At 40.4% G+C, this 27,948-nt stretch overlaps 1 protein-coding gene across 1 annotated transcript; it reads right to left on the reverse strand.

Annotated features, from left to right (window-relative positions):
* Positions 1-1,596: 1,596 nt before the first annotated feature.
* On the reverse strand, positions 1,597-27,831 carry cnot6l (CCR4-NOT transcription complex, subunit 6-like). Its single transcript, XM_078170454.1, has 13 exons — positions 27,735-27,831; positions 22,787-22,908; positions 21,298-21,484; positions 19,170-19,255; positions 18,968-19,057; positions 18,716-18,784; positions 16,700-16,857; positions 15,827-15,981; positions 14,072-14,223; positions 8,827-9,054; positions 8,441-8,652; positions 5,548-5,765; positions 1,597-1,780 (listed from the first exon to the last, which is right to left on the reverse strand). Exons 2-13 carry the CDS (start codon positions 22,896-22,898, stop codon positions 1,744-1,746), a joined length of 1,704 nt encoding a protein of 567 aa, XP_078026580.1. The 5' UTR covers positions 22,899-22,908; positions 27,735-27,831; the 3' UTR covers positions 1,597-1,743.
* Positions 27,832-27,948: the final 117 nt, after the last annotated feature.

A 27,948-nucleotide genomic window follows, 5' to 3' on the forward strand; every position in this document is an offset into this window, starting at 1 on the left:
GATCTTCATCCAAAATTGATGAAAGGTGCTGCAGATATTCTTATTTCTAAGTTCTATATATGTCACCAGTTTTAGTAAGGCTGTGATATATCTTGTAAGAAAGAAACTAATGAGGTAATTTGGTGCCTTTCACTGATTTTAAGTCTTTTTCTGGGGGATTCAGATTCCACTGGGCCTTCATGACTTAAGAGACAAATCCTGACTTTCCATCTGCAGTGTGCAGCTTTAATTTTCAAAACAAAAGTAAGGAGAACTTCTACAAAGGATAGATCTGTATTTTTTTGTCAGAGGAAAACCACAAAGTCAGCACTGCCACCTACGTTAGACAAACTTCCACTCGTCCTCGCAGGCGAACAGTAACTTGTGTCGCTGCAGTTGTGCAGTTCTTGACATTTACTTGTCAGACACGACGCACACTTTGGCTTCCACAACCTGCTTCGTCTAAGTTTGGCAGCTCTCCACCACAAAGCTGCAAGTTTTCCTTCCAACCAAACCCTCACTGAGAGCTTCCTCTTGGTGGAGGCTGGTTGGACTGAAAACCAATCTGGTGAAGAGCTGCTTGTCATGAATCTGATAACAGAAACTTAACTCTGTTGTTACATAGAACAGGTTTGAGTGGAGCTCTTTAAAAATCCTCGAGAAATAATGTAGCACCGTCGTTGGTGACTGCTGGTGGCTTCACATGAATAAAATTTGCTTTAAGTTGCTGAAAGGCAGCAACTTTAAAATACTTTTCCTAAGAATGCTCCAAGGAAATAGTTTGTTTAAAGAAAAAACAGCCTTGCATTCCTTTTTCTGATCACTCCTGGAATCGACAGGTGGCAATTGTAAGTTTGAAGGAAGGACAGTCAAAGAAAGTTGTTTTCTTAACTGTCAAATAAAGTGACGGCGAAGACTTTTCAAGGTGTTTTGACACTGAAGTTGCTGACGTTCCCCTTTATAGTCCAAATCTTTTGTTTTCTAATGGCCTCATTCCAAAAATTTAAACAGTGAATTAACCTGTTTAGTTTTGTAATTTAACAAAGATGATTTACTTGAATTTTGACGACACACCATGCATTTTAAAGGTTGTATCGACTCTGCTCAAATGTGCATCACCTCATTTTTATCACACTTATTTGGTGTGTTTCTGAATTCATATTCCACAGTATAATTTACAGGTTAATACACTGAGAATAAAACATTTATGCGGCATCCTTTAAGTTCATGTTTCCCAGTTTGGACGCAGCGGCCTGGCCTAGTTGGAGGCGTCAAATTTGACATGTAAAAGCTGATTAAAAAAACAACAAACCCTTCATCCGAATGCTAAATGCTTTAACAGATAATCCTCATGCCACCAAAAATCTCATGTAGCGCATTTGTAAAATCAGCCTGAATTAACTTAAAAAAATAAACCATGGCCAGATATTCAACAACAGGATTTTTACATTCAGAAATCACATGCGATGATCATCGTGATAATCCTGTGAAGTTTACAGCAAACTCTTTGTAGAGAAAAACTGCAATAACAAGTGAGAGTGTGCATCTTAGATATCTGGTAGAAATGATTTGTCCTTGATGTTATGGATACAAAAGAGCTGTTTGATTTAAAAAACAAACAAACAAACAAAAAAAAAAAAAAACAGAAACCAGTCTGAGGTGAGCAGTGATTCCTTGTGATTTCATCCCCAGGAGTTGGTTCAGGAAGGACTGGAGGGATGAATTGATGGATGGATGAATGGATGGCTGGATGATGGCGCTGGGTTAATCTCTGAGTGTCTTGGTCTCATGGGCAGTGCTGCTGTTGGAGAAATTGTACAAACTAGGCACGTTGTTTGTAGAAAAAGTATGCAAGGTGCGCTCTACAGAGACAAAATTAACAGGGCAAATGCTTATAGGTAATGAAAGGTGGATATTATTATGAAAAATGTGGAAGAAGTGGCTGTGGATGTGGGGTGAAAGGGTGTGAAAGGGATCTGGAAAAACATTTTTTTGGGAAAACATCGAGTAGAAAGAGGCAGAAACAAAAGTAATTTTGATTAAGCATCATCTCAGAGCGTGAGGAGCTTTGGGCGGTCACTTAAGATGTGCACTGACGAAATAAAAGCCATCAAGACAAACTGCTTTTTAACCTAGAACATTTATCTTTTTTTCTCAAAAACTTGGTAATACTGAATTGTACAAAGTACCAATTGAAAGACTGCATGTTCGTCAGAGACAGAAAATGCCCGTAGTTCAAAAACAAAGTTGGACAGAGACCAGTTTTGTCTCCACAAGAGTATCAGAGACAGGTGGAGGTGGTATTCACATATGAGATCTTAGTGCACCGGGCAAAGAAAAAAAGTACAACACCAGGTACATCTTTGATTTGTGAGAAAAAATACGCCCCGTAATTGGAGAATGGTACATTCCCCTCACAGATGTGAAAGACGCCCCGTCATCAAAGGCAAATTTAATTTATGTACAGCTTGTTGTACAAAATCAGAAAACCCAGTGAGGTGAGTTTAGGAGTGAAGTATAGGCCTCAGAATGCTCACAAAGACAGACTTCATCAACTCCACCAGAACTGGAGGTGTATGCGTTAGCGCCAAATCATGTGCAAATGAAGCAAAGCAGATGCTGCCCGTCCAGGCTGGTTACACTGATCTGACTGCAGTTTAAAGCTGAGGTTACAGGGTGCCGTGTTGTGCTGACACCATTTATCCCGAAAATTATGGCTTTTCTTGTCAAATACTAAACAAAGCAAATGCTTTGACTAATTTAACTAATTTAATCTTAAAACATCAGGATTTACTCGACACCACAGTGTGAAATGTGCCAGATATGTTAAACACTGTGAGTGCATGTGCAGACAGCTGTAGTCCCCCTGCAGAGGAAGGGCTGGGTGTCAAACCTCAGTGTTTTATTTTGTACCAGTCTAAATGTGCCCGTTGCATCAACTATGGAGTTTTTTGTTTTTTGCTAATTCTTCACTCAGATTGTTCCTGATTTACCTTAAAATTTTGCCAATTTTTGACTCTTATTTTAGGCAAAATAGATGTACAGCTGATTGTGTTTAGACCAGTGGCTCTCAAAGAGTGATACTGTTTTTTTATAGGGTTCTCATAGTCATGGAATACCTGGAAAAATCCTCATGGAACTCATGGAATGTTGTGGTTTGTAATGCAGTTAATTATAACCTTCCCATAACATAACTTAACAGAGAATATGTTTACCATAAATTAGCCGTTGATATACGTCAATTTCGGGCTGCACGATGCATCCTTTCAGCATCAACATTGCAATGCGAAACAGCTGTATCGAAGGACGTGCAATGTCAAGTGAGGCAAATTAACTCAACATATTTGGTGCTTGATACAAAGGGAAAACTTGCCCAGTTCTCATTTTCCATGACTTACACCAGCCAAGCCTTCAGCTTTTAGATGTTACGTGTAACTGTGACATAGTGTGGCGGCGTTTCTTATGGGAAGCGAGACTCTCCTGCATGTGTGTGTAGAAAAGTATCGTAACCAGGCCAGCAAGTGCAGCAGACACAGTGAAGTGCAGTCAGTTTTGACACCCAGTCCTTCCCCTGCAGTCATTTATCCCATCATTGATACTTGAGTCTTACAATTAAACAAAATGTATTTAAAAAGTGTCCGAACCAAATTAATCTGAACACTTTTCACACCTCCTGACAACTCAAAAATTTCACTAATTTAAACTTCCCAAGTTACTCTTTTTGGGAATGGAAAAAAAGTGCAGCAGCAGCAGTTTTATTTTTTAAAAAAATCACCAAGACGTGGGACTTCTACAACAACAACAACATATATGTATGTACGTACATACATTACCTGTGCTTTATAAAGGATTTTCAAACCAGTAGCTTCCTGTTTGGTTTTGCTCTTACGACGCGACTCCGAGAGTCTTCGGTTTGAGAGGTACTGCTGGATGCATAGCATAGCCCTGAGTTACAACTTACATAAAGGGCTATTAGTTCTAATCATCTGACACAAATATACAAAGTCCACAGGAATCTGGCATTAAGAGGCTCCAACAACTGATTTTATAGTGAGCATTTGGTAAATACATTCGGCTCCTGGTCACCAATCATTGGTGGATTCTTCTCAGGAAGTTTTTATCTCTGATCTTATGGTCGACAGATCATAAGTCACTCATTCTGGGGAGATTCTTTGGCCAGTCAGGTGAAGGGAAAACGGGACAATACTCTTTTAAGACCTAAGGTGTTTGAAAGCACGACTTCAAAAGCTAAAAGTATAAAGCGCATTGTTGTTCAATGAACAAACAACAAATATATATTTAGTTTGTTTGTTTTTTTCGAAGCAAGTCAAAGAGCAGGGGGCTTATTTGGCTGTGATGCTTTTTAATATTTAGGATTTTAGCTCTCATTTGGCCTGAACTGATTGTTTTACAACTTCATTGTGCTGCAGGAAAATTCCAAGTTGCATCTTTTAAACTACAGTGAGCACGACACCTCTGCAAAATATTTAGCCATGACCAAGAAGAGGTACGAGACTGGGATTATGGAAGAAAAATCGTAGAGGCGAATGCAGCAGCTCAGTAGCATTCACGCAGCGACGTGAGGCGTCTTTCAGGTTGAGATTTGCTACCTGGCAAAAAGGATGCGTCAGCTGACATCCTGTTTAGGCAGCGTAATCCCAAATTATATGAAAATGTGATACAGAAAAAACTCCTTCAGTATTAGCAATGCGTAGTGATTCACCGACAGCTGTGACACGAGATGATTTGATATTCTAGTTCCCATTTGAAACACAATTTAGTGTTATCATGTCGTTACATTACTTTTAAAAACGCCCACTTGGTACTTTCTCACATTAAAAATTGTAGGTATTTCCTCCTTATTTAATTGAACTAAGTATTTTGTTGTTTTTCGGCTGATCCTAATTGAAAATATAGACATGCATTTACAATAATATCTGATGTAAACAAACCTTTCACATCCTTGTAAACGTTCCTTGTAGTGTTACTCCTTTCGTTAAAACACCTGTCAGTTTATTTGGGAGTGCGACTGTAACACAACGTACATGTTGTGGTGCAGCATTAATATTATGTTGTGTTTTTACTCTATAAAGATTATTTCACAGCTGTTTGAAAATGTCAAAAGAAACCCCAATTAATTCAGCTAATCTGCTGACGTGTAGTTTATCACTAAAACGTTGATAGTATTAGGTTTGTTGTTGTAGGAGCAGAATCTACAAGCGGTTCTGATCATATGTAAGGCAAAAAAAAGAGAAGAAAAAACAGAAACTGACATTGGGGGTTACCATAGCAACCTCATCCCAAGCCCAACATTTGGTATCAAGCCTTTTCAAGGGGAGAAAAAATGTAATAAAATAAACATTTACAGTGTGCAAAAACACAAAAAGGAGCAACAAACGGGCGAATACTTCACTCCTTTTGGGGAAGGTGTGTCTCAGGATTGGAAGGTCGGATGGTGTCTGAGTTTTATCATGATTGGTAAACTGTACAGGGTCTTGTATAAAGCTGGAGGGGGGGAGGGAAGGACAGTGTTTTGAAGGTTGGCGGGGCTCTCTCGGGCTCCACTACCTGTGGACTGGCAGGTGCAGCCCGTTGAGGGGGTTGAGCGAGTGGGGCGGGGGAGGGTGCAGCTCCAGCTGGGCCAGCAGGGAGAAGTGGTCCGAGGGGACGTGGGGGTGGGGGCAGCCGGTGATGTTGTTGTCGATGAGCCACTGGCTGTCCAGCGGTCCCAGCAGGCCCAGGACACTCATGTGGGTCTTGGAGAAGAAGATGTAGTCGATAACGCCCTGCAGACACAAATATATCAATTCAGAGGTGGTCACCCAACTTTAATATGAGTTATGAAGGAAATGTGTCCATAAACTGGGACTTAAGACTTCATTCCTTATCAGACAAGACTTTTTTTGTATTTCACAGTGCCTTTAATGCAAACACAATATGGTAAACTTTCCAAATGCATTCTTATATGTTGTCCTGAAGGAAAAGTTTGACCTGGGACTAAAACCTTAGATCGAAACGTGGGTTTTTGAGGCCTGACAAGTGTCTCTTTGACTTAGTTACATATGTGTTTATTTGCATATGTCGCTGAGAATTAGACGGTAAGATTGATACTACTCAGATTTTTTTAAGGTATCTCTTGGGGCTATATTGCCTTTATCTGATGGGACAGCTGTAGCGTGAATGATGTGTAGCAAAGAGTCGTGGTTTGGAACCCGAACCTGCAGCCGCTTTGGAAAGGACACAGCCCTTGTATATGAGGCACCTGCTCCATGGCGTGAGCTAGTGGGCGCCCTACCACTTAGATTTATGAATGGTAAACATGAAGCTGTAGCCAGGAGACTGTTAGCTTAGAATAAAGACTGGAAACAAGGGTAAAAAGCTAGTCTGGCACACAAACCCATGTGAATAAGTGATTTGCCGTTTCAACACGTAACGTTTTATGTCTCCGGGTCGGAGACAAAATGTTTTTTGGGCTGTCTGTTCGTTTGTCCATCTCACATCCATCTGTCTGTCCCATTCTTGTTAACGTGATATCTCAAGAACACCTGGGGGGATTTCTTAAAATTTGGCACAAACGTCAACTCAAAAATTAACATGCTATTTATGACAAAACGTCACATAAATAATCTAATAGGATTCAGTGATGACATTTTATATCCAAAAGGTCAAAGGTCAGCTTGACTGAGACATTATGATGTTCGGAAAAAAAAAAAAAAAAAAAAGTTTCTGGCCATTATTCAACGTCATATCTCAGGAACAGAAGGGGAGACATTTGGTCAGATACTGAACTGGTGACTCCTTGAAACTGTGCTGATTGTTGAGCTCTGGGTTGAAGATGCTTGTAAAGCATCTATGTTTTACAATTTGTAGCTTCCTTGCAGCAACATCCATATTTTCAAGTATTGATCTCAGAGGCATACAACCACAAGGCGACAATTCTAATAGTATTTATTAAACAAGCAAGATATAACATGTTAATGTGTGACCTTTAGAGGTGCTCTTATGCAGATTTTACAGGCTAGAAGTGTCCCCTGTTTCCAGTCTTCATGCTAACCTAAGCTAACCTCTTCCTCACTGTAGCTTCATTTTCTAGCATACAGAGATGAGAATGGTATTAATCTTTCCATCCACCCTACGTGGGTTATGTCACTCCTGTCGGGAAACTCTTTGTGTCATCTGATGTGATTCTTTATCTTATGGAATGATTCCAAAATAAAAGGTCACAGGTGGGACAGATGCATCAATCTGCCTTCTTCAGTACTTTTCTTAAAGAAATCTTGCAAAAAAAAAAAATCTGACATACTCAGTTTTTATGACTAGATTTTAGTTTCAGAAAAATAAATGCTATAAATGATATCCTTTGGCATTCTTGGGCCAAATAAACACATGCACTGAGAAGTGACTGAGTCTTAAAAGTTTTCTACAACTACACATTTATTATCAAAAATGGACAGTTTTGGGGAAAAAAAAGAAGAATATTTTGCATATGGGAAGGGTTGATGTTTTCGAGAAGGAAAAACCTCTCAAACCTAAAAGGTCATCCACTTGCCTGCAAAGTAATTTTAATCTATGCATACTTAACAGATAAAATCGCTTCATGACGCAAAAGCCAACTGTTTCCAAACCAAAAAAACCTGAAGTCCCTAAAAACACTTTGGTTGGTGAAAGCTAATTTATTCTGCCTCTCTTATCATTCATTTTTCATTTTAATTTTCTAATAATTAATTATGTACTGAAATAAACAGAAACTCAGTGAAGATGCATCTAAAGACAGTAACACAAGATACTGCAAAGAAAAATGAACTTCTACACAACACAGGGATTCTTTAGTTGTTCTGAAAGGTGCCAAAAAAAATATCTTAAAGATCTGTATCACAGAGATAAGCTCAATGTTTTTATGAGACCTGTGCATGTTAAGAGTGCGTGAAAAGGGAAACCAATGACTTCTGACATACAAAAAAAAAGATCAGAAAAACTGCCTGCATGACTCACTAGAAACCAGAGCAGAGACAACAAGACTTATCAGAACAAATACTGACACGCGCTTTACCACCAACGCATCTGTAAAAAAGCGTAGAACAGTTGTGCTGTGTTGTTTCGAACACTCTACAGACGCGATAACGTTCATGGTTTTCCATTCTCACTGGGATCTCCCATCACAAAAACAGTCATAGTGATATTAAACATTCCACATACTGCATGTGAACCTGCCATATCGAAAATACTGTATCACGTCAGCTAGTTTCGTGTTTGCACTCACTGAGCCTGTGCTGTGTGACTGTCCATTATGTTGCCTAATGGAAGGACGTCCCATTGCAATAGCATATGATCTAGAGGGCTAAATATAATGGCTAAGAGCAAAGCACACCTAAAGAACTTTGTGATCGCAATGTACAAGTTATGTGAAATGCACTGCGGACTTGAAGAGAACACAAACAGAAAGAGGTTAAGAGGTTCTTACCTTAAAGTCATATGTGTAGTTGGTGTAAGGCATTAGATTGCTGTCGTAGGCGCTCTTCAGCTGGAAGCTGTGTGTGATGCTCCCATCTGAGTTGCCATTCTTGCCATTCTTGCCGTTGCAGCTGAAGTTGGTCAGACATTCATTGTAGCGTAACTCCTTGAAGTCCTTGTGGTTCTCGGCCACTCCTCCGTTGCTCAGGTATTCCACCACACCTGGATAATACAGAAGGTGAAATGTTTATCCTTAAGCTCGGCGCATGAATCCAGAATATCCCTCTCATTTTATAAAACAATACGAAACTACATTTGCAGCAACATAAATTAAAGAAGACTAAGTGATTGAGTGCGAGACTAAAACAAAGTCCCTGAAAAGTGAGACAGTCCTACCGGAGTCGGGCAGCGAGTTGAGGTCAGCACACAGGACGATGGGGATGGAGGACGGGTCGGATGTCGGCGAACCGGTCGCCATGGAGCCCGAGGCCCTTTCAGCGATGCTCTTCAGCTCCGACAGGAACATCATGGTTTGAATCAACTTGACGTCCGAGTACTCAGGGTCCCAGTGCATGTGGGCGTTGGCCACCAGGATCAGCTGCCTCTCCTGTGTTGGCTTCATGCCTGAAGACAGAGAAGAGGAAACTGGATTATGAAACAGATACGCAGCTAATGCAAAATAATGTTTAGGTGAGATGAGAGAAATCTCAAAAGGGATTATAAATATGTCAAAGCATTAAAGTAGAAATCTGGAAAAGGCAACAAACTCAACAGAATTTGAAAATACAGCCTCCTCCTGCAGCTCTCCCCTCTCTGTCCTAAGCCCCTCCCACCAGACGACCATGGACATATGCACTCACTTCATATAGTGACCCAGTGTTTCCCAAACATTGAATTATTTAATCCTATTTCACTGTAAAGTTGCACACAGCTCATTCACTCTCGCCCTGCTTTCTCTCTGCTTATCAGACCAAAAAAAGAGAGAAGAATTAGCGACTAGCCATCCCACAGTCTGTCCATCCCATTCCCCACCACTGTGGACCGCTTCTCTAGTAAGAGAGCAGGCAGCAGCTTGGAGGACGGATCTTTGGTCGGTGGCTGTAGTGGCTTTGTTTTCAGCCACGGCAAACCCCCCAGCAGAGGGTGTTGCAGCAGGCATGTGGCCAGCAGCAGCAACAGCATCAGTCTCCCTTTTTTGGGTTGCTTTGCAGTGTAGCCAGTTATTGCCAATGCTGGAATAGAAACCTTCTCTGCAGTACTGTCTGCCATTAAATCAGGTTTTCAGCATGTGCATCTGCAAATAGGAACGCCCTTTCTCTAAAATGACCCCTGATTAGCCAAAGTCTCCCATCATGGCCTTTATCCCTTTTCAACAGTCATGGGCTGGCTTGGCTTGGTTTAGGCCGTCAGTCCAGCACAGCAGGGATTTACATTTCCAATATAGCAGGGTCATCAACATCTCACTGTTTCTGCTTTTAGTCTTCCTCCCTGCTGTATTATGAGACTTGCCTTTATTGAAGAAAAGCCACTAACAAAGTTCCACAATTCAGTGATAAACGCATTTCATTTACTTTACATTCTTCGTAAAAAAGGTCCCCCGTTATTGTGTTGTTTGTTTTTATTGTGAAGCAGCAAAATAAGGAAATGTTGAGATTTTTTTAACAGCATTTTCCCACAACTTCTGATGGTGAACATAAACAGTGAAATAAAGCAGATATCTAAAGTAAAAACAGGACGCAGGAAAGAAACTAAACTCCAAACCACAGTGATTCAGTTAGAAGCTACAGACGTACTGAGAGCTGAACACAGAGACAACAGACACAGGTTGGCGAGACATCACCATGACCTGCTTGAGGGCGGGCAGCCCGGCTTTTGGACCTACTCTGGAAAAGGTCTTTGGTGCAGTTCGTCATGGCACAGTGTGTCTAAAGTGATAATGGAAACGCAAAGTGGCACAGCATGGCTTGACTCGGTGCGACCAAAAGTGACAGTGGAAAAAGCCCTTTAGATTCTCTAAAGTCTGAAAGCAGCTAAGAGGAGGTGCAGACGTCTAGTTTTCTCTCAGTCCTCTTGAATCACAATATGTAGTTTATTATGGGGTTTTGCCCAATAATGCCAAAATTAAACTGCTTACCTCAGCTTCATATACAATAAAAAAACTTTATAAAGACTGAGAAGGGACAGTTAATCCCCACAAAACCCCCAAATGAAACCTCAACACAGTTGACTTCTGGTCACAGAAAAGCACAGAGCGCTGATGCAACTTTAGAAACATCTGAAGTGCTGAGACATTAAAATAAAAGAATAAGAGGGAAGAGAAGGAATTACAGGACGTGAGTGAGAAAGAAATAAACCACAAACAGGGAAGTTATACTGTACACAAACAGTCCCTGGTATTAAAAACATGGAGCGATACCGTCCTGCATGTCAGTCACTGCAAAGTTTAATAAATTAATAAAGACTAATCATGTATAAAGTTTAAACCACAACAGAACAGACTCATGAAACAGATGCTACCTGAGCAGGATCAGAAATACTCTCTACACTAACTTATATGTAACAGACTAACTTTCTAAATAAAGTCAGTATTGACACCTTATGGCAAAAAGAAATTACTGCAGGTAAACTTTTACTCATCTTACTATATAATCTTACTATATAATGACGAAAACTCTGTGTGTGTGTGTCTGTTCCACGTTTTTCTCCTCAATGACTTGGTCAATCCATGTGAAATTTGGCACAGTGGTAGAGGGTCATGGGAGGATGCCAATGAAGCAATGTTACATCAATTGGCCAAAGGGGGGGCGCTATAGCAACCCATTGAAATGTCAAACTTTGAATGGGCATATCTCATGCCCCGTATGTCGTAGAGACATGAAACTTTGCACAGAGATGCCTCTCCTCATGAGGAACACATTTGCCTCAAGAATCCATAACTTCCACTTATATCGATTTTCCACCATTTTGAAATTTTTGAACAGTTAATCCCCACAAAACCCCCAAATGAAACCTCAACACAGTTGACTTCTGGTCACGGAAAAGCACAGAGCGCTGATGCAACTTTAGAAACATCTGAAGTGCTGAGACATTAAAATAAAAGAATAAGAGGGAAGAGAAGGAATTACAGGACGTGAGTGAGAAAGAAATAAACCACAAACAGGGAAGTTATACTGTACACAAACAGTCCCTGGTATTAAAAACATGGAGCGATACCGTCCTGCATGTCAGTCACTGCAAAGTTTAATAAATTAATAAAGACTAATCATGTATAAAGTTTAAACCACAACAGAACAGACTCATGAAACAGATGCTACCTGAGCAGGATCAGAAATACTCTCTACACTAACTTATATGTAACAGACTAACTTTCTAAATAAAGTCAGTATTGACACCTTATGGCAAAAAGAAATTACTGCAGGTAAACTTTTACTCATCTTACTATATAATCTTACTATATAATGACGAAAACTCTGTGTGTGTGTCTGTTCCACGTTTTTTTCCTCACTGACTTGGTCAATCCATGTGAAATTTGGCACAGTGGTAGAGGGTCATGGGAGGATGCCAATGAAGCAATGTTACATCAATTGGCCAAAGGGGGGGGCGCTATAGCAACCCATTGAAATGTCAAACTTTGAATGGGCATATCTCATGCCCCGTATGTCGTAGAGACATGAAACTTTGCACAGAGATGCCTCTCCTCATGAGGAACACATTTGCCTCAAGAACCCATAACTTTCGCTTATATCGATTTTCCACCATTTTGAATTTTTTGAAAACTTACTGAAACTGAGCTTCTATAAGGCAATGAATATTGCGGAGGGCGTGGCTCATCACATAAAGGTGTATAACATCTCAAGGGTTTCACCCATCACCACGCAACTTTGTAGGCATATGACCACACATAATCTGAGGGGACCCCTCCATTATTGACCCCATCAAACAAAATGGGGGCGCTAGAGAGCTCATTTCTTATCTAGGCCTAACCGCCATATGGATTTTTACTAAACTTGGTAGATATGTAGAACAGGACGCCTCAAGGTGACTGGAGAAATTTAACTCTAATTGGCAACTGGGTGGCGCTATAACAACAGAAAAATGCTTAAAATGGCTAAAATGCCATGGCCATGGCTCCCCCTGTGGACCAATGTTGGTGTTTTGTTTTTCTAATTTTTGGTATGACTAAGTCATGGTATGGTATGCTGTACTCAGTGGGTATGGACTAGTTTATAATTAATTTGAATTATTACTGACAAGCTGACTGCAGTTTTATTGAATTATGTTTGGCTACACTACAACCATGGATCCATGTACACTCATGATAACACTGTAAACTTGAGTTACAAATGTGTGTGGGCAAATTCACAGTAAATATAATATTGACCAAGTTGGTCATACACCTGTGCCCTGGCTAAATTGATTTTTTAACAGAAAAGTATTTTGATAATTGATTAATCATCAAGTCATTTATCAGCTTTTTGCTGCCTTTTTTCTGTTATATTATTAAATATCTTTGGGTAGTGAACTGCTGATTTGACAAAACAAGCAATGAGACATCAGCTTGTGCCTTTTGACTCCTTTCTGACATGTTACAAACTAAACGGTTAATTTAAAACAAGTTACACGCATGTTTTTGGGAAGCTGGAACATTGTAGCCCCTTATTGACCGCAGAAACTTTCCCCAGGATCTAGGAAGCTTTTGAAGAGCTCAGTGTTTCGACCACAAGGACCAGGGTCTAAATTAAGTTGTGGGGACATTATTTTCCCCCCAAAAAGTCCCTGATTGGGGGGTTTTGACTGAAAGTACAGGAACTTCAAGGTTGGGGTTTTGGGGGATGACCATCGCTGGATTGATAAAACACACAACGCTGCTGCTTCAACTTGTACTGCTCAAGTCAAAACAAGAAAGTGTTTTAGTATCGATTTAGGCCAATTTTAGGACAAGGGGGGAACATTTCTCTTTGTTTGATAACTTTACGAATAAAGTTAGTCTTTGTTGTGAACTTCCAGACTCATTTTCAAAAAGACAGACAAAAAAAGAGATCATGGCAGAGAACTGAGAGCACCGATCGAGCACTGTGGTGCCGTGAGAAAACCAGAGACTGAGAGAAATGAAATATTATTTTCTGATTGTTTCATGGTGGTTTTGCTTTAAAGCACAAATAAATAACCATCAAACACTAAACAGAGGATTTACCGTGGGGACTGAGTTTCATTTTCTTCCCCTGCATTTAATTAATTACATCCAGCTTGCAGCAGTGTGGTGCAGCAGTAAATGTCATTGCAGTGAGACAAAACCCAAGGTGTGTTTTTTTCCAATGTGTTGTTCTTTTTTTGTAGATGAAATGGGTGTGTTCACCCCTGCAACTACCAGCAGCCCTCGTCCTGTCATGCTGCTTTTTCATGTGGCACTGGACTACTTTGCCTAATCCTAACAGGTCTTTAGACTGTATTGAAAACATAGATAACAATGGGATGAATGAACCTTTTAGTTCCTTGCAAAGTTGTGCCTTAGACTAAAGGTCCTGGGAACTTTGGGTAGAAATGCAATTTTTGAGGCCTGAAAATCGTCATCTTACGGCACAACAACAACAAGGGATTGTAACATTACACGCTCTGTTTTCTGTTCTGAAGATGTTCTTACCACTGGAGAACATGTCCTTGTTGACCTCGAGCAGAACAGCCACCCCGATGTTGTCTTTGGTCATCACTCTGTTCAGCATGACCTCTGAGCCCTCAGAGTTGGCCATGGCCACCTGGTTGAACTCCACAGTGTGTTTTTGGACCAAAGTAAACCTGCACAAACATCAACAAGACAGCATAAATATCCACGGAGGACTTCAGAAACTCACGCTTTAATTTTCAGATGTGGGATGTCCCTGCCTTACTACATACACAGCCATTCAAAGGTTCGGAATCACCTGTACTATTAATAATTTTTGACTTCCTTTATAAGTAAACCATTTAACATATGTAAAACAGTATCTTTGACACTCCAAATATATTATTTATATTTCAAATGGTTTGGACCCCAGAAGAAGAATCAAATGATTTAGACTTCCATTTAGGCAACAGCCCTTTTTATACAGAGATTGCGCTATAGATTCACTATGAAAGTCCCTTCTTCATGCTGCCTTTGTATTTTTACGTAGAACTGAACAACGGCAGCATCATACCGCATCACACAGTGATTTTAGACATTATGCCAGCATCCTGGAAACAAAGGCCTGATGGGCATAGCATGTAACACAACAGTGTCGGCGTCTAGTGTGACATATAACATATGGGTCAGCAACGCTTTATAAACAGTAACAGTGGCTTTAACATGGCAATAACAATCATTTACTGTCCCTGTTATATGGCGGCTGATTTCGTCCTCTGCTCAGAGGGTAAAGAGCCCCCCGGATTTCATTGTTTTTCCCAATTGCAGACATTTTTTGCTGCTGTTCTTTTTCTTTGAGTTAGCTGCTAACTGCTATCAGCTGCTTTTTAAATCTCCCAGGAGAGGGGCACACACATAACACATCAACAACACATCAACACAGGCGTCGTTTTAGTATTGCTACTACCTCCACTGCCGGCTTAAAGGGGAGCCAATTCCGTCCCCTCATTCAGCCAATGACCCGTTTATACAAAACAGCAAGATGGAATATTGGCGTAAAAGTCCTGCCTTGAAAGGGGCTACTTTTGTAACCATTTCTTCCTCCAGATACCCTTTGATTTTGAATTTGTTTTTCAGTCCAGAAAATCGTTAATGTCCTTCGATCATTACTGAACCACGACTGTGCAACTGGGCCCTAAATATTGAGGATCAGCTACAACAGTGCTAACCCTGAACTAACCTTCTGTGCCTCTTGTGAAGTTTGAAGAAGAGCTTTGCTAAAGAAGAACATTGCCTGTTAATTCCAGCTTGTTCAAGGCATTATTGGGCATCTGACACTGAAACAGGATCCTGTTCCTAATTAATTCTGCACATATTTTGATGCTAAGCTTCCAGTTTCTTTAACCAATGACTGCCGATTTCTTCTGTTCTTATTCAGCTGTTGGTCAGAGGGATCTTTGTGTCTTTCAGTTGTCAGTCTGGTTGAACCACTGTACAGCGTTTTGTTCTCCAGGTACAAAATAAACCCTTCATATAACATTTTGTTGAACCTAAAGGCATTCAAACACATAGAGCAGTCCTCTCAGACACCTGACTGGACCCAATCAGGCTTTTGTGGCAAGATACACAAACTTTTCAACTGTGGTGTACAAACATGGTCAGAGTCTGTTTCAAATTAACTTCTGAAGCTTCAACCTCTAAAAATCACCTTCGAAAACATTCTAGGATTTCCAACAAAAACCTACAAATCTGCAAATGTATTCAATAAATCTTGTTCTGCAAAGCTCTTAAACTCACTTCTCGGTCTTGAAGAACACAGCGCAGCCGTCCACGTGTTTCCTCTCCTGTTCAGAGACCAGTTTGGCACGAGACTTTGGGCAGAAGTAGCCGTCGTAGCCACGCTCCTTTAGTGTTTCCAGAAACATAGTGTAGTACTGCTCTGTCTCCACCTCCTGCAGACACACAGGGCAAGAAATGTCACCTAAAAGAGTCATTAAGAGTCATACAAAGGTGTGCCTGAAGGAGTAAACTTTAGCCACATATAAATGGCAAACATTTCCCTGATCCAGATGAGGTTGCTCCGTCCTAAAGATGCCTTTCCATAAAAAATAAACGAAAGAAAAACCCTCTCTGGAATTCTATAATGATATTAGTAGGAAAACAAACACACTTTCCAATGCTGAGGACGGTTTATCAGTCGTGTCTGCCTCTTTATCTACTAGACAATGACTTAATTGTGTTGAAGGGCAGTGGTTGGTGACTCTGGAGGAGTTGATAGCAGCTGAGTACAGTCTGATAATTACAGCACAGATGAGAGTGAAAGGCTCAATAAACCTGCTGAAACTGTTCCTTGCTCGAATCAGAAGTCAGTGTGTGGACAGATGGTGGGTAGAAACCTTCTTCTCGTGAAAGGTCACAAGTGAGCTAGAGCAAGACTGTAAACTGTTACAATCATAGAAAATCCACAGCCAGAGGAAAGCAGGTACATTTTGGCTGTGCGTAGTAAGTTTATGTCTTTATTTCAGATGCTTACAGAACACCAAACAGTCTCTTGTCTATTCTATGAAGTTAGTTAACATGTATGGATCCTGTGTAGCCCAACACTTTGGTCCAGGCTGAAATATCTAAACAGCTATTAGATGGATTGTCATCAAGGAGCCTCTCGTTTACCTGCAGGCTGATGATGTCAGCGTCACAGCTGGTGATTTCCTCCATGATGCCTTTCTTCCGGTACTCCCAGTTGAGGGCCCAGGATGGACAGTAGCCGTACAGCTGTCGCGTGGCGTACTTGTCGCACAGCACGTTGTAGCACATGACCGTGAACACGGCTGCGGAAAAATACAAAAGGATTATTGTTAAGATCCATTTGGCTATAAATTTATTCCTCTGACATTTGCTGCCCTGTGTGGACAGACATTTATTGATACACAAATTATTTTGTGCTGGATGGAACTGGACATAAGTCTTATTCAACACACTCCTCCTTCTCATTATATGATTTAATTTTAAACCTGTGCACCTACAGTATGACATAAGGAAGATATGACTCTCCGAAGGCAAAAAAATTGAAGTCTTATTAAAGAAAAAATAAGTTTGTTTTATTTACTAAACCATTTCTGACCTTGAGAAAAGATGAGCAGTGCCTTTCCTTTGTCATCACATCAAACAGCTTTTGGGTCAACTTGTGTTAAATGAGGTTGTGAGTGAGTTTCAGATCTACTTGGCAACTAAAAGAAACTCTACACTCTCTTACTGCTTCAACAGTGTTACTATCTCCACCAGACATAAGCCTGGAGGGGATCATGTGTTTCGTTATGTGTGTGTGTGGTCTGTCTGCCTAATATTCTGAGTGTACATCTATGACTGTATGCTCAAGAACTTCTTATACGTGCAGTGATTCAATTGTTGAAAAACTTGTTTTATTGCCTGTTTTATACCGCCACTGACTGCTGACTCATGATTTCTCTGAACTGGCTTTTAGGGGCAGTAGGTTTTCCGGTAATCAGCTTGTCTAAAAACAAGCTTTACCTAATCTGTTACAGGCCACATTTTGGTCTTCGTTGTGTCTCTTTCCAGAAATAATGACCGGTTACTCAAGATAATCCACAGACATGGTTTAAAACAGTGTCATGTAGGGAATATTTTCTTTCTAACGGTCTACACCCACCAACTGTATAACAGCACAGAAGGAAGCGTGTCTCTACTCGTGAATGAGAGGCTCGTGCTCGTGACAGCCTGAGATGTAAACATGAATGGCATCCTCAGCTGAGCTGTAACCTTAGCTAGCTCAGGGGTGCTACGTGAGCTACCAGTAAATGCACACTTCTTTCTGTGTGGTGATACAGTTGGTGGGTGTAGAGCCTTGGTCATCTTCCAACAAGCCTTACCTGTAATATACTAGGTAAGACATACTAGGTTGTTTTTAGTTGAGCCGATTGCTGGAAAACTTCTTGCCCCTACCGGCCGTTTAAGAGAACTGAGGAATCAGCGGTCAATGATGGTATAGAACAGTCATTAAAACAGTTTTTTCAACAACTGTGAATCACTGCCAGCACAATAAGTTCTTGAACATACAGTCTTAGATGTACACACAAAATATTAGGCTAATGGGTCCAATAGTTTTTGAGAGTAGCTGCAGACAGGTACGCCTGGTGGAGACCATAACACTTAAGCCCCATTTCCACCGAGCAGTATGGTACAGTACAGTTCAGTTTGGTGTGCTTTTTTCCCCGTTTCCGCTATGAAAAGTTGTGGATGGTACCAATAGAACCGTTCCGTACCATCTCCAATTTTGGTCCCCCCTCTGTTGGGGTACACACAGATCCGGTACTAAAAGGTGGAGCTGTGAACGCTGCAGTCCGTAGAGCCATGTAATGTAGAGCCATTGCTGTTAAGTTTTTCAGAAATCTATATTTTTGGTGCTTTGAACACCTCAAGCTGAGTGCTGTCTAGTTCCATTATACTGGAGAGAAGGCAGACATCTCTACGGCTGATATCTCCAACACTCGGCATCTCACACCAAAACAGTCTTGTTTGATAAATAGCACTACACGTGAGAGGAAAAATATGTATTTTTGATTTTGGGGTGATCTGGTCCTTTAAGCTGATGAAATAAGTGAATTTTTGTGTAAAATCTAGGCTGCTGCAGCTTTTAAAAAAATAAAAGAAAGACCCTTCTGAACGTACCTGTGGAACTCATTTGGTCTCGCTCTTTCAGAGTGATCCAAGGTCTTTGGGGGAGCTGCTCTGGGTGCACTGCAAAACAGGGCGGAGGCAGGGGCAAATTAGGGACAAGCGCTCAATGGCCCGTGACAAACACAATGGTACACCTGCTACGATACACCTGTGCTGCTCCAGTTCACAATAAACTGCCCTTTAATCATGCATGAGTTCCAATAAAACGGTTGTGTGGTAACGTGAAGCCGCCGAGCCATTCACCTGCTAGATTGTCGAGCATGTAGTTCAAAAGCCTTCTGGTTCCGTCCGGCTCCTGGTACAGATTGAGGATGTCTTGGGACAAAGGGTTTCCTGCAAAACAACCATGAAATGACTTACATGTTTAATTTGCCAGCCACTTTAATTTAATTTAAGTTATATTATGGAGCCAAACTTTTAGTAATAATAAAAAGGCAGGACTCACCTTTAAGCCCCAAGGTTTGTAACTGGAAAAGCCTCCCAAGTTCATAAGGCAGAACTCGTAAAAGATTGTTGTTTAAAAGCAATTCCCTACAAGAAAACGGGAGAAAAGAATATCAGCATTGTGTCTTTCCCAAACTTTATTTTTACAACATAGGAATTCCTTGTCATCAGTGTATTTTCACTGGTGTCACAACGTCGACCATGTCGTCCTTTGTTGTCACTTCAATTAAGTCTTCCAGTCAAAACGTGTCTTCACTTGTCATCTTTGTTTTTTTGTTTGTCAGTTTTGAGATGCTTTTCTGAGCCCTGCGGGATAACTACTCACACACCCACACATTTCATAATCTTGCTCTTTCTTGTGTGTTTTGATCACTGTGTTTTAATCGTCAAGTTTTTTAATCACTTCTCTTCTGTGCTTTCGGATCGTGTGGCACGTAATCCTTTGAATGAATCCAAAGAACCATTTATTCTTCGAGACAAAATATACACTGTTGAAGTGGAGTGAAAGCTTTGTGAAAAATGAAGTCATTAGCAAGATTCAATCCTTTGTGTAAGTCAACAAATGTCAGTAGATATGCTGAGTGGAAGCTTGGGTACTTTGTTTGTGTAAAGAATTACCCAAACACTGCAGACTTACAAAGCAGAGGCCTCTTATTCATTGAGATATTATTTATGACATTACAACATACACACATCACATCTGAAATTCATATCTGGTCTAAAAGGTTAAACGCTACTGTCACTATTTTCAATTAAAGCTGCATTTAACCAAAAACAAAATCAACAGTATAATTTAGGCTTGTGTCGATTGGATCAGACCATATATCGATGATTGAAGGGATGATCGATGATTAATTTTTCCTATCTCAAAGTTGAGGCAATTAATCAGAAGTAAGATGCTATAAAAATAATCTCTAGACTCTGTGCCCTACTGTGCACATTAAGATGTTTCTGGTGGAGCAGCACATCCGCCAGCTGAGCCCCGTTAATCAGCACGAGTGACAAGTAAATTTTAAATCCTTGATTGCAAAACAGTTTGCCATCTCTTTGCCAGGAATCTGACACCCTGCTTCTTCGTTCTGCCTGCTCACCAAAACTTTGCTTTGATGGGAGTACTTATGGATATGGTTTTGTACAAATCACCTCATAACCTGGTGATCGGATCGTCTATGGATGATATGAAAATGTTAGCGGTTTCCCAACCCTAGTGTGATTACAGAGTGGGTTCAATTTAAAGGTGGCCACATATTTAAAGCATAAGTTCATATTTTTTCATCTGTCCTAAAACAGTGACAATTCCTCCAGTTCATTCTGGCCAATAATGTCTGATTCACACTATACACCTTAAAATCTGATTGCTTGCTAACAGCAGACAAAAGCCCCACATCAGAGGCATCTCAGCGTTGGCTCGGTGCTTGCGAATTGGTGCTCGAGCGCTCCAGACACTCCAGATATCAGCAAGCTAAATATCTGGACCTGTCCTTGACCTGGTCGTGAGCCACAGCCAAAGAGAGCTCACGACACGGGTTGAGGACAGAGATAAGCTGTGTCTGTGTATTCCAAGATGAGTGTGTGTTTGAGAGGGACAGTGAAGAAGTAACAGTGAGACGGGATGAGAGGGTGGAAGGTGGACTATTGCACCTAATGTTTCTGTAAATTGTCAGCCTCATAACTTTTCTTGTCGTCAGTTTTTGACTTAGATATTTTCGAGTAAGCCCCCCTGAGTTGTGTTTTGACCGCTGCATCATATGACATCAGGGATTCCTCCAGTGAAAGATCTTGTGTGTGTCGCCGGTCGCCAGTCAGTCATGTGGTGTAAAAACCACAACGACTTCAAGACTCCTGATTACAAGACAACAAGTTTTCAAATAAAGTTCCAGAAATGTTCCTATTTTACACCATAAATCCCTGCTGTAATGTAAAATTATATACTGTAAAAAAGATTTTATTCTTATCTTAAGTCATATCACAGAATATTCAACCACTCTCTGAAGATCTGTGACAAAGTGTAACAGTAAGTTAATTTTTCTCTCCATATTTAAGAAGCCTGTTTTGTGTATCCAGGATAAACTGTCTCACAATGTCCCTGAAATACCTACAGGTATGTCTCCTGAATGGGCCCGACCTACCTGAGAGAGACCATGTTGCCCAGTTCGGCGGGCAGGCTGCGGAGCTTATTGGACGACAGGTTCAGGTAGACCAGGTTGGGCAGCTTGGCAATGTCTGGCGGGATGCGGCTCAGGTTGTTGTCGTTGATGTGCAGCGCCGTCAGGTGGGTGAGCGTCCATAACGAGCTGCTCAGACTCCTCACCCGTCCTGCGTCGAGACAGACACAGGAATAGCAGAGTGTTTTTAAAAAGGACATCACCTCCAGAACTCATTAAGAAAACACTCATTTTAAATCTGAGGAAAGAAAACAGACTGTTTCCTTTTAGATAGTTTTAATTTTACATTTACAATTTACAATTTTTTTCTTGATTAACCAATTAATGATTTGGTCTAACTATACAAAGAAGATATTTTTGGCAGATGTATAAATGAGGAAAAGTTGTGTTAGAGGAGCACATATTTATTTTCTAACACTGGGTGTTTTTTTTGCAATATAAGAACATCAAGAAAAAGGTGGCTTCATTCTGGTCTCTAATATCCGGTCCAGTTTTTCAGTCCTTGGAAAGCAAACATTTAAAAATGTAGCGGAGTCGTGGTCCACTGGGTGGACTGTAAATAAACTGGGTTTATTACTTATTTATTTAATTGGGTGGTAAATAGACTGGGGATGGTTGTATATTAGTTGTAAATAAATTTAGGGATTTGTTGAAATAATTTGAGTTAAAAGAAGAAATGTAAAAAAAAAGGGGTCGGGACATACAAGCTTTACTTCTACCAACTCCTTTTCAGACACTGTTGTCTTTGTCTTGTTTGTTTTTTTATTGTGTTTTTTTTATATTTTTGGTTGAAATAAAGTCATTCATTCATTCAAAAATATCACAAATATGTAAAATAATTACCTAGAACCCGAGGCATTTTACTTACAAATCACAAACCATTATATTATATTTCAGGGGGGAGTTTTGCTCTTATTTGATAGGCGAGTTATAGCATGCAGGGCCAGGGAGTCGAGCCTGTGGCCGCTGCGGCAAGGACACAGCCTTTGTACACGTGGCGCCTGCTCTACCAGGTGAGCTAGTGGGCGCCTCTTAAATAGTTTTGTGTTGATTAATCTGCAACATCCGAAATAAGAAACAGCTCAGCTTTAGTTTGCACAAACAGTACAGTTTGAGGGAGATTAAAAAATGTCAGGAAGCGACACACCGAGAAAAATACTGGGAACTCATTTGACATTCTGCTCAATCTCACAGATTAAAACCACGACTCCGCTACATTTTTAAATGTTTGCTTTCCAAGGACTGAAAAACTGGACCGGATATCAGAGACCAGAATGAAGCCACCTTTTCTTGATGTTCTTATATTGCAAAAAAAAAAGGTAGTGGTTTTCAATTCTGGGCTCTGCTGGGTTTCACTCCTATCAGTTTCGGTACAGATTCACACCTGAGCTTCAAGGCCTCAGCTGGGATATTTTTCATAGAAGCAGACACAGAGGGAGTTTGTCAGACTGACCAGAAATCTCGAGCTCAGCCCAGTAAGACTTCTTCCCACTGGCCGCCTCCTCCGCTGGCATGATGGTGTAACATCTGCGGGGATCTGGAGGATCATATTTTTCCTTTGGCATACCTGTTAATCTGAGGACGAAAAAAAAACAAACAAAGCAAGAAACACTCATTAGGCAGCACTGAGGTGACAGAAGACGACGACAGCAAGCTGGTAAACATGGATGTAAATAAATAATTAACATTTATTTAAAAGACTTAAACCAGCAGTGTTAGACCCCAAAGATACACACACTGTGCTTTGGAGAGTAAGAATGTAAACAGAACTTTTGTTTGTTTATAAGAAAATTCCACAGGGCCACTTTGTACAAAAAATAAAAAAATAAAAAAATAAAAAAAATAATTAAATAATACCACTGAGCTTAATAAAAAACTGAAGTTAACAGATTAATTTCAAATAATTAAATAATTTCAAATTAAAAATTTTGTGATTAAAATAATACTTCTGCATGTTTGCAACAATAAAAATAGATTCTGGTTCTGAATTATTAATAATATATTTGGTCATTAAAATAGTTAAGCACCTTGAGAAGTCATTTGACTTGAAAGTGTGCTATATAAATGTAATTTATTATTATTTTATTAGAAAAGTGGCCATTATATTCTGGAAATCAGCGAACTACAGCTGCAACTCTTTATTTTTTGATCATGTTGATGTTTCCTTGCCTTTGCATTACTGATTATTATACTGATTAATGATTTAGTCTGTACAGTATCATAACATTTATAATAAAAATGTCCATCACAGTTTTCCAGAACCCAAGACAACGTCTTCAAAACACAAACACTGATTTTTTTGCCCAATAAACTACTCAAATGATTTACCAATTAAAATAGTTGCTGATGGATTTTCCTTCAATCCACTCCTTGAACAATTAACTAATGTTTTTAGCTCCACAATAAATAACCAACAAATGTTTCCTGTCTTTATTGTGTGTTTTAAAATATACTTTATGTTCTGTTTAATCTGGATAAGAAATCTTATTCTGTTTGAGTCCTACAGCACCGTAAAACACAGCTGTCCTCAGGTGTGTGTTTCTTGTCGGAGACCTAAATTTTTCCTCAGACAGATCAGCATAAACTTCCAACATCAAAGATCACTTGTGACAAAGTTGTCACTTTTTTCTCTCCGGGTCTCAGTGAATGGCAGGGCTCCCAAATTTTCCAGCCACCTGTAAAATATTTTCCTAGTAATTTAAATATTCAAAACCGTGGCTGGTGGAGTCATGAACCTCAGCTGCCTCAGACAGCGTTTACCGGCACTCGGCTGCATGAGAACAACACAGAGCCTCGAACGAATCTGAGCCAAACCACAGAGGAAGCACCTGGTGGACAGTTATGGCACACTCGAACAAAACCTTACGTCTATATAAAGAGCTGATGTCAGTCATGGGTCATAGATTGTTCAGTTATCAGTGAGACGTGTGCAGCACGTGATTTAAAGAATTTAATGTGACTGTCGGAGCTGAGTCCATGTGGAGAGTTAATCCTGTGAGAAGATCAGGAAAATAAACTTTAGATCTACGAGCCAAAGCAAATTAAAACATGGTGCCAAGACAATTTTAGTGCAGAATTACAGACCCTCACACCAACAGCAGCTTTCCCACCAGATGCCCTAACAAGAGTGACAATCAATACATTCTGGCAATAATCCTGTCCTGTGTGATCTCACCCCCAAACTGATTCATGCAAGAAATATTTTAAAAATAATTTCTTTAAATTGCTCCTGTCTGAAAACATCTTCTGCAGAAATCTGCGGTGCTCATGGGACAAAAAAGGGACCACACAAAGGCTACATGACTGGATTCTCATCTTAATCTGGACTTTAGCTGACTTCTCAAACATTTTTTTGGTTAAATAAAACTTTAAAACTCTGGTATTTTTACTAATGCATTGTTGATTTGTCTCCCAGAAATGAAGGCCGTGGTAATTCTGTGAAATTATATCATGTAATGTTATAGATTTTACAAAAGTTCTGTTGTCTAAAGTAAGAATTATTACAGATAGATACTTTATTAACCCCAAGCACTATTCAAGTATCATAACAGCATGATATTGCACACTGAAACTAAACTAACAATTATAAACTAACCAAATTAGGTTTTTATGTGTGAGGAGTTGAGCTCACGCAGTGTATAACAGTGGGACACATCAGCGCACATCTGTTGTGTTCATGGGACAAAAAAGTACAATATGTCAGTAATCACCGACAAGTGCTACGTGAGTCGATTCTCATCTGAATCTGGACTTTCGTTAACTTCTCAAACTTTTTTCGGGGGGTTATACATGACTGTAAAACATTGGTAATTATTTTAATACACGGTTGATTTGTCTCCCAGAAAGTAAGGCTGAAAAAATTAGGTTAAATGATATCATTTGATGTTTTAGTTTTACAAAAGTCTGTTGTTAAACTAATAATTTTAAGCACATATACAGATACCAGGGGAAATGCAAGTGTCAATGCAGCAAGGTGTCTTTTTTTTTATTAACTAACATTAGGTTTCGGTGCGTTGACGATCAGTTTTGTTATTTTACGCGTCATTTTGCACATATTTGCCGAATCATGATACATACATCAATACAAGATAAAAATTCTTATTAAAACTGTGATGTCGATTCAAACCGTACCCAGCCAGGGGCGTAAATATAGACAGTGCAGGCAGTGCTGTTGCACTGGGGCTGTGTGGTGGGAGGGCCTGCATGATGATTCAGATTGCCACCTTGGAACTACACCTGTGTTTATAAAAACTCATACTGAATTAAAAATGGTGCCATTTACTATAAAGTTCAAACTCATGTCCATCATAATTTTCTTTTCCTTTTTAGGTAAAATAGTCAGTAGCAATGTATGACAAAAATTAAACAATTATTCTAAAAAAAAAAAAACCCATAAAACTCTGAATAAACTACACATAAAAAAATATTCAATTAAATGAATAATTTCTTATTCTCTTTGATATTGTTGTCATTTACAGGTCTGCAATGATGATTACTGGGTAACATGTTTGTTAATGTTGCCTAATGTCAAATCTCCGTTGGATCATGTGACAACACAATACGATACAGTTGCTAATTCAGGCGCAAAATCTGTCAAGACTGACAAGCTGACCACATCTACAAGCCCAGCGAGCAGTCAAGCCTTTTACACATAAAAGCGGCAGTAAGAATGAACAAGAGGGAAACGAATAAGAAATTAGATTCCTTTGGATTTTATATTAACAGTTGCTAGTTGTGTGTGTGCGCCTCATAAATATTAACTAGCATCAACTGGGGCCCATCGCAAGTACCCTACGCCACTGTGCCCAGCCTAACCAGAAACAAGAACAATGTTAAGAACTTCAACCTGTGTATCACAGTTGAACATTTTTCAAGGGTATAATGCAGAAGTACATCAAACCAACTAAAGCATGCACATTTTGGCATTTTCAAATAGAACTTGAGTTGCTTTTATTTCGGCTTACACTAAACTGGAGTTTGCCTTGAATTTAATTTGGACCAAACAGATGCAGTCTTGTCCACAGCCCTGTGCAACAAAGGAAAAATATGTGTCTAAGTCTATTAGGAAAGCACATTTTTTTGCCACCTCTGAGCATGTGTATGACGTTATAATATAACATGCATTGCTGGTAATAACACACATTGTGTCACAAAAAGTGACCTGAATGTGAACACAAGAATATGCTGCTAAGGTGAGATATCTATGTCATGATAGGAGACATGAAAACACCTCAGAGGCTGATTGATGCATTGACATTAAAAAGTTAAAAGTTGCATGATAATTTAAGTGACATGTTGTCTTAAACGTGACTGGTTATCATATGAGCTTCAAAGCTTCTTCTCAGACACCATGTGCAATGCTTCAAAGCAGTACACATGTTTATAAGACAACAAGTTACAAGGTTGAAGACACAGGGATTCCTCATGTAGTGACACTTGCTCTGCAGCCATGCAATCAGCAGGAGGTCTTCTCAGAAACCAGCCAGCCTGCAGCAGCAGCTTGCAGGTAAACTCCCCTGCTGTCAGAGTACTGCTGCTTGCACGGCTCAGGGACACACATTATGTTGCGTGACTTGTTATTTATTATCCACTGACATGTGAACATTGTGCGTGTGAGCAAAACAAGTGACAGAAGAGAAAAGAGCAGGGTGCATGATATTATGAATCCAGTCGCCATGAGGTCGGCTGAGGGTGAACAAGTTTGGAGAGGACTTACATAACTTGTTTACACACTTCTGGGTCACAAGTAAGCGGCTGCGGGCAGATATACGGCCTGCTGGCAGCGGGTCGTATCAGCCGCACGGAGACTGTTGCGCCGGCGGCTTTCATCTCAAGCTGGGGTCGATAACATTTGAGGCTCCGGGGGGCTGTGACAGATCACCGAGTGCTGAACCCCAAATCTGCTGCTTTGGTGACTGTGTCATTAACGTTATTCTAACAAGTCGGGAGTTTTTTGCAAATGGAAAATATGTTGCAATGGCAACTGCGCCAACAGCTGAGCGTCCCAACATAGCTGTAATGTCAAAAGTGACAAGCACGTAACGTTACATGGATGGGGGCCCGTTCAGGACAAGTTCGGCCCACTGCTCACCAGCTGTCACACCTGGCAATGAGGTAAACACGCCCTCTGGTTGTGTCTATTTAAACCTTTCACACTGTTGAAACTATTAAAATACAACCGAAACACCGCACACACACGTTAACCGCCGGGTGAGCTTTGAAGCACGGCGCTGGATTTGTTTGGCTAGCGGCAGCAGGGCGCACGCCGCCCGGGCTTACCGACGCGGTGCGGGGGTAGACGGTGCTGGCACAATCGGAAGCGGATTTAACTGTGAAATATAACCCGGGACAACCTGGACAGCGTGTCCGCAGAGTGAGAACAAAATCAGAATTGTTATTACCTTCATTCGGGAGCGGTAGAAGACGATTTATAGAGGGAATTGGTAGAGACATGCAGACACGGCTGTTGAACCCGTTTAGACCCTGAACGTCTCGGAAACAGAAGGAAGAACAACAAACGCGACTTCCGCTCGTACTCGTCCGCACACGGCATGCACCCCCAGATTTTCTCCCTTGTTCATATCATGTCAAAATTTGGAAAATCGTTTCCTTTTT

The sequence above is a fragment of the Epinephelus lanceolatus genome, chromosome 9 (assembly GCF_041903045.1).
Source record: "Epinephelus lanceolatus isolate andai-2023 chromosome 9, ASM4190304v1, whole genome shotgun sequence".
NCBI classification, from domain to species: domain Eukaryota; kingdom Metazoa; phylum Chordata; class Actinopteri; order Perciformes; family Serranidae; genus Epinephelus; species Epinephelus lanceolatus.

Coding starts and splice junctions, on each gene's coding strand:
- cnot6l (XM_078170454.1), bottom strand. CDS start 22,898: ATGCCAAAGGAAAAATATGATCCTCCAGATCCCCGCAGATGTTACACC. Junction 19,058..19,169: donor ACAAACCTTGGGGCTTAAAG/GTGAGTCCTGCC, acceptor GTTGTTTTGCAG/GAAACCCTTTGTCCCAAGAC. Junction 15,982..16,699: donor CTGACATCATCAGCCTGCAG/GTAAACGAGAGG, acceptor GTGTGTCTGCAG/GAGGTGGAGACAGAGCAGTA.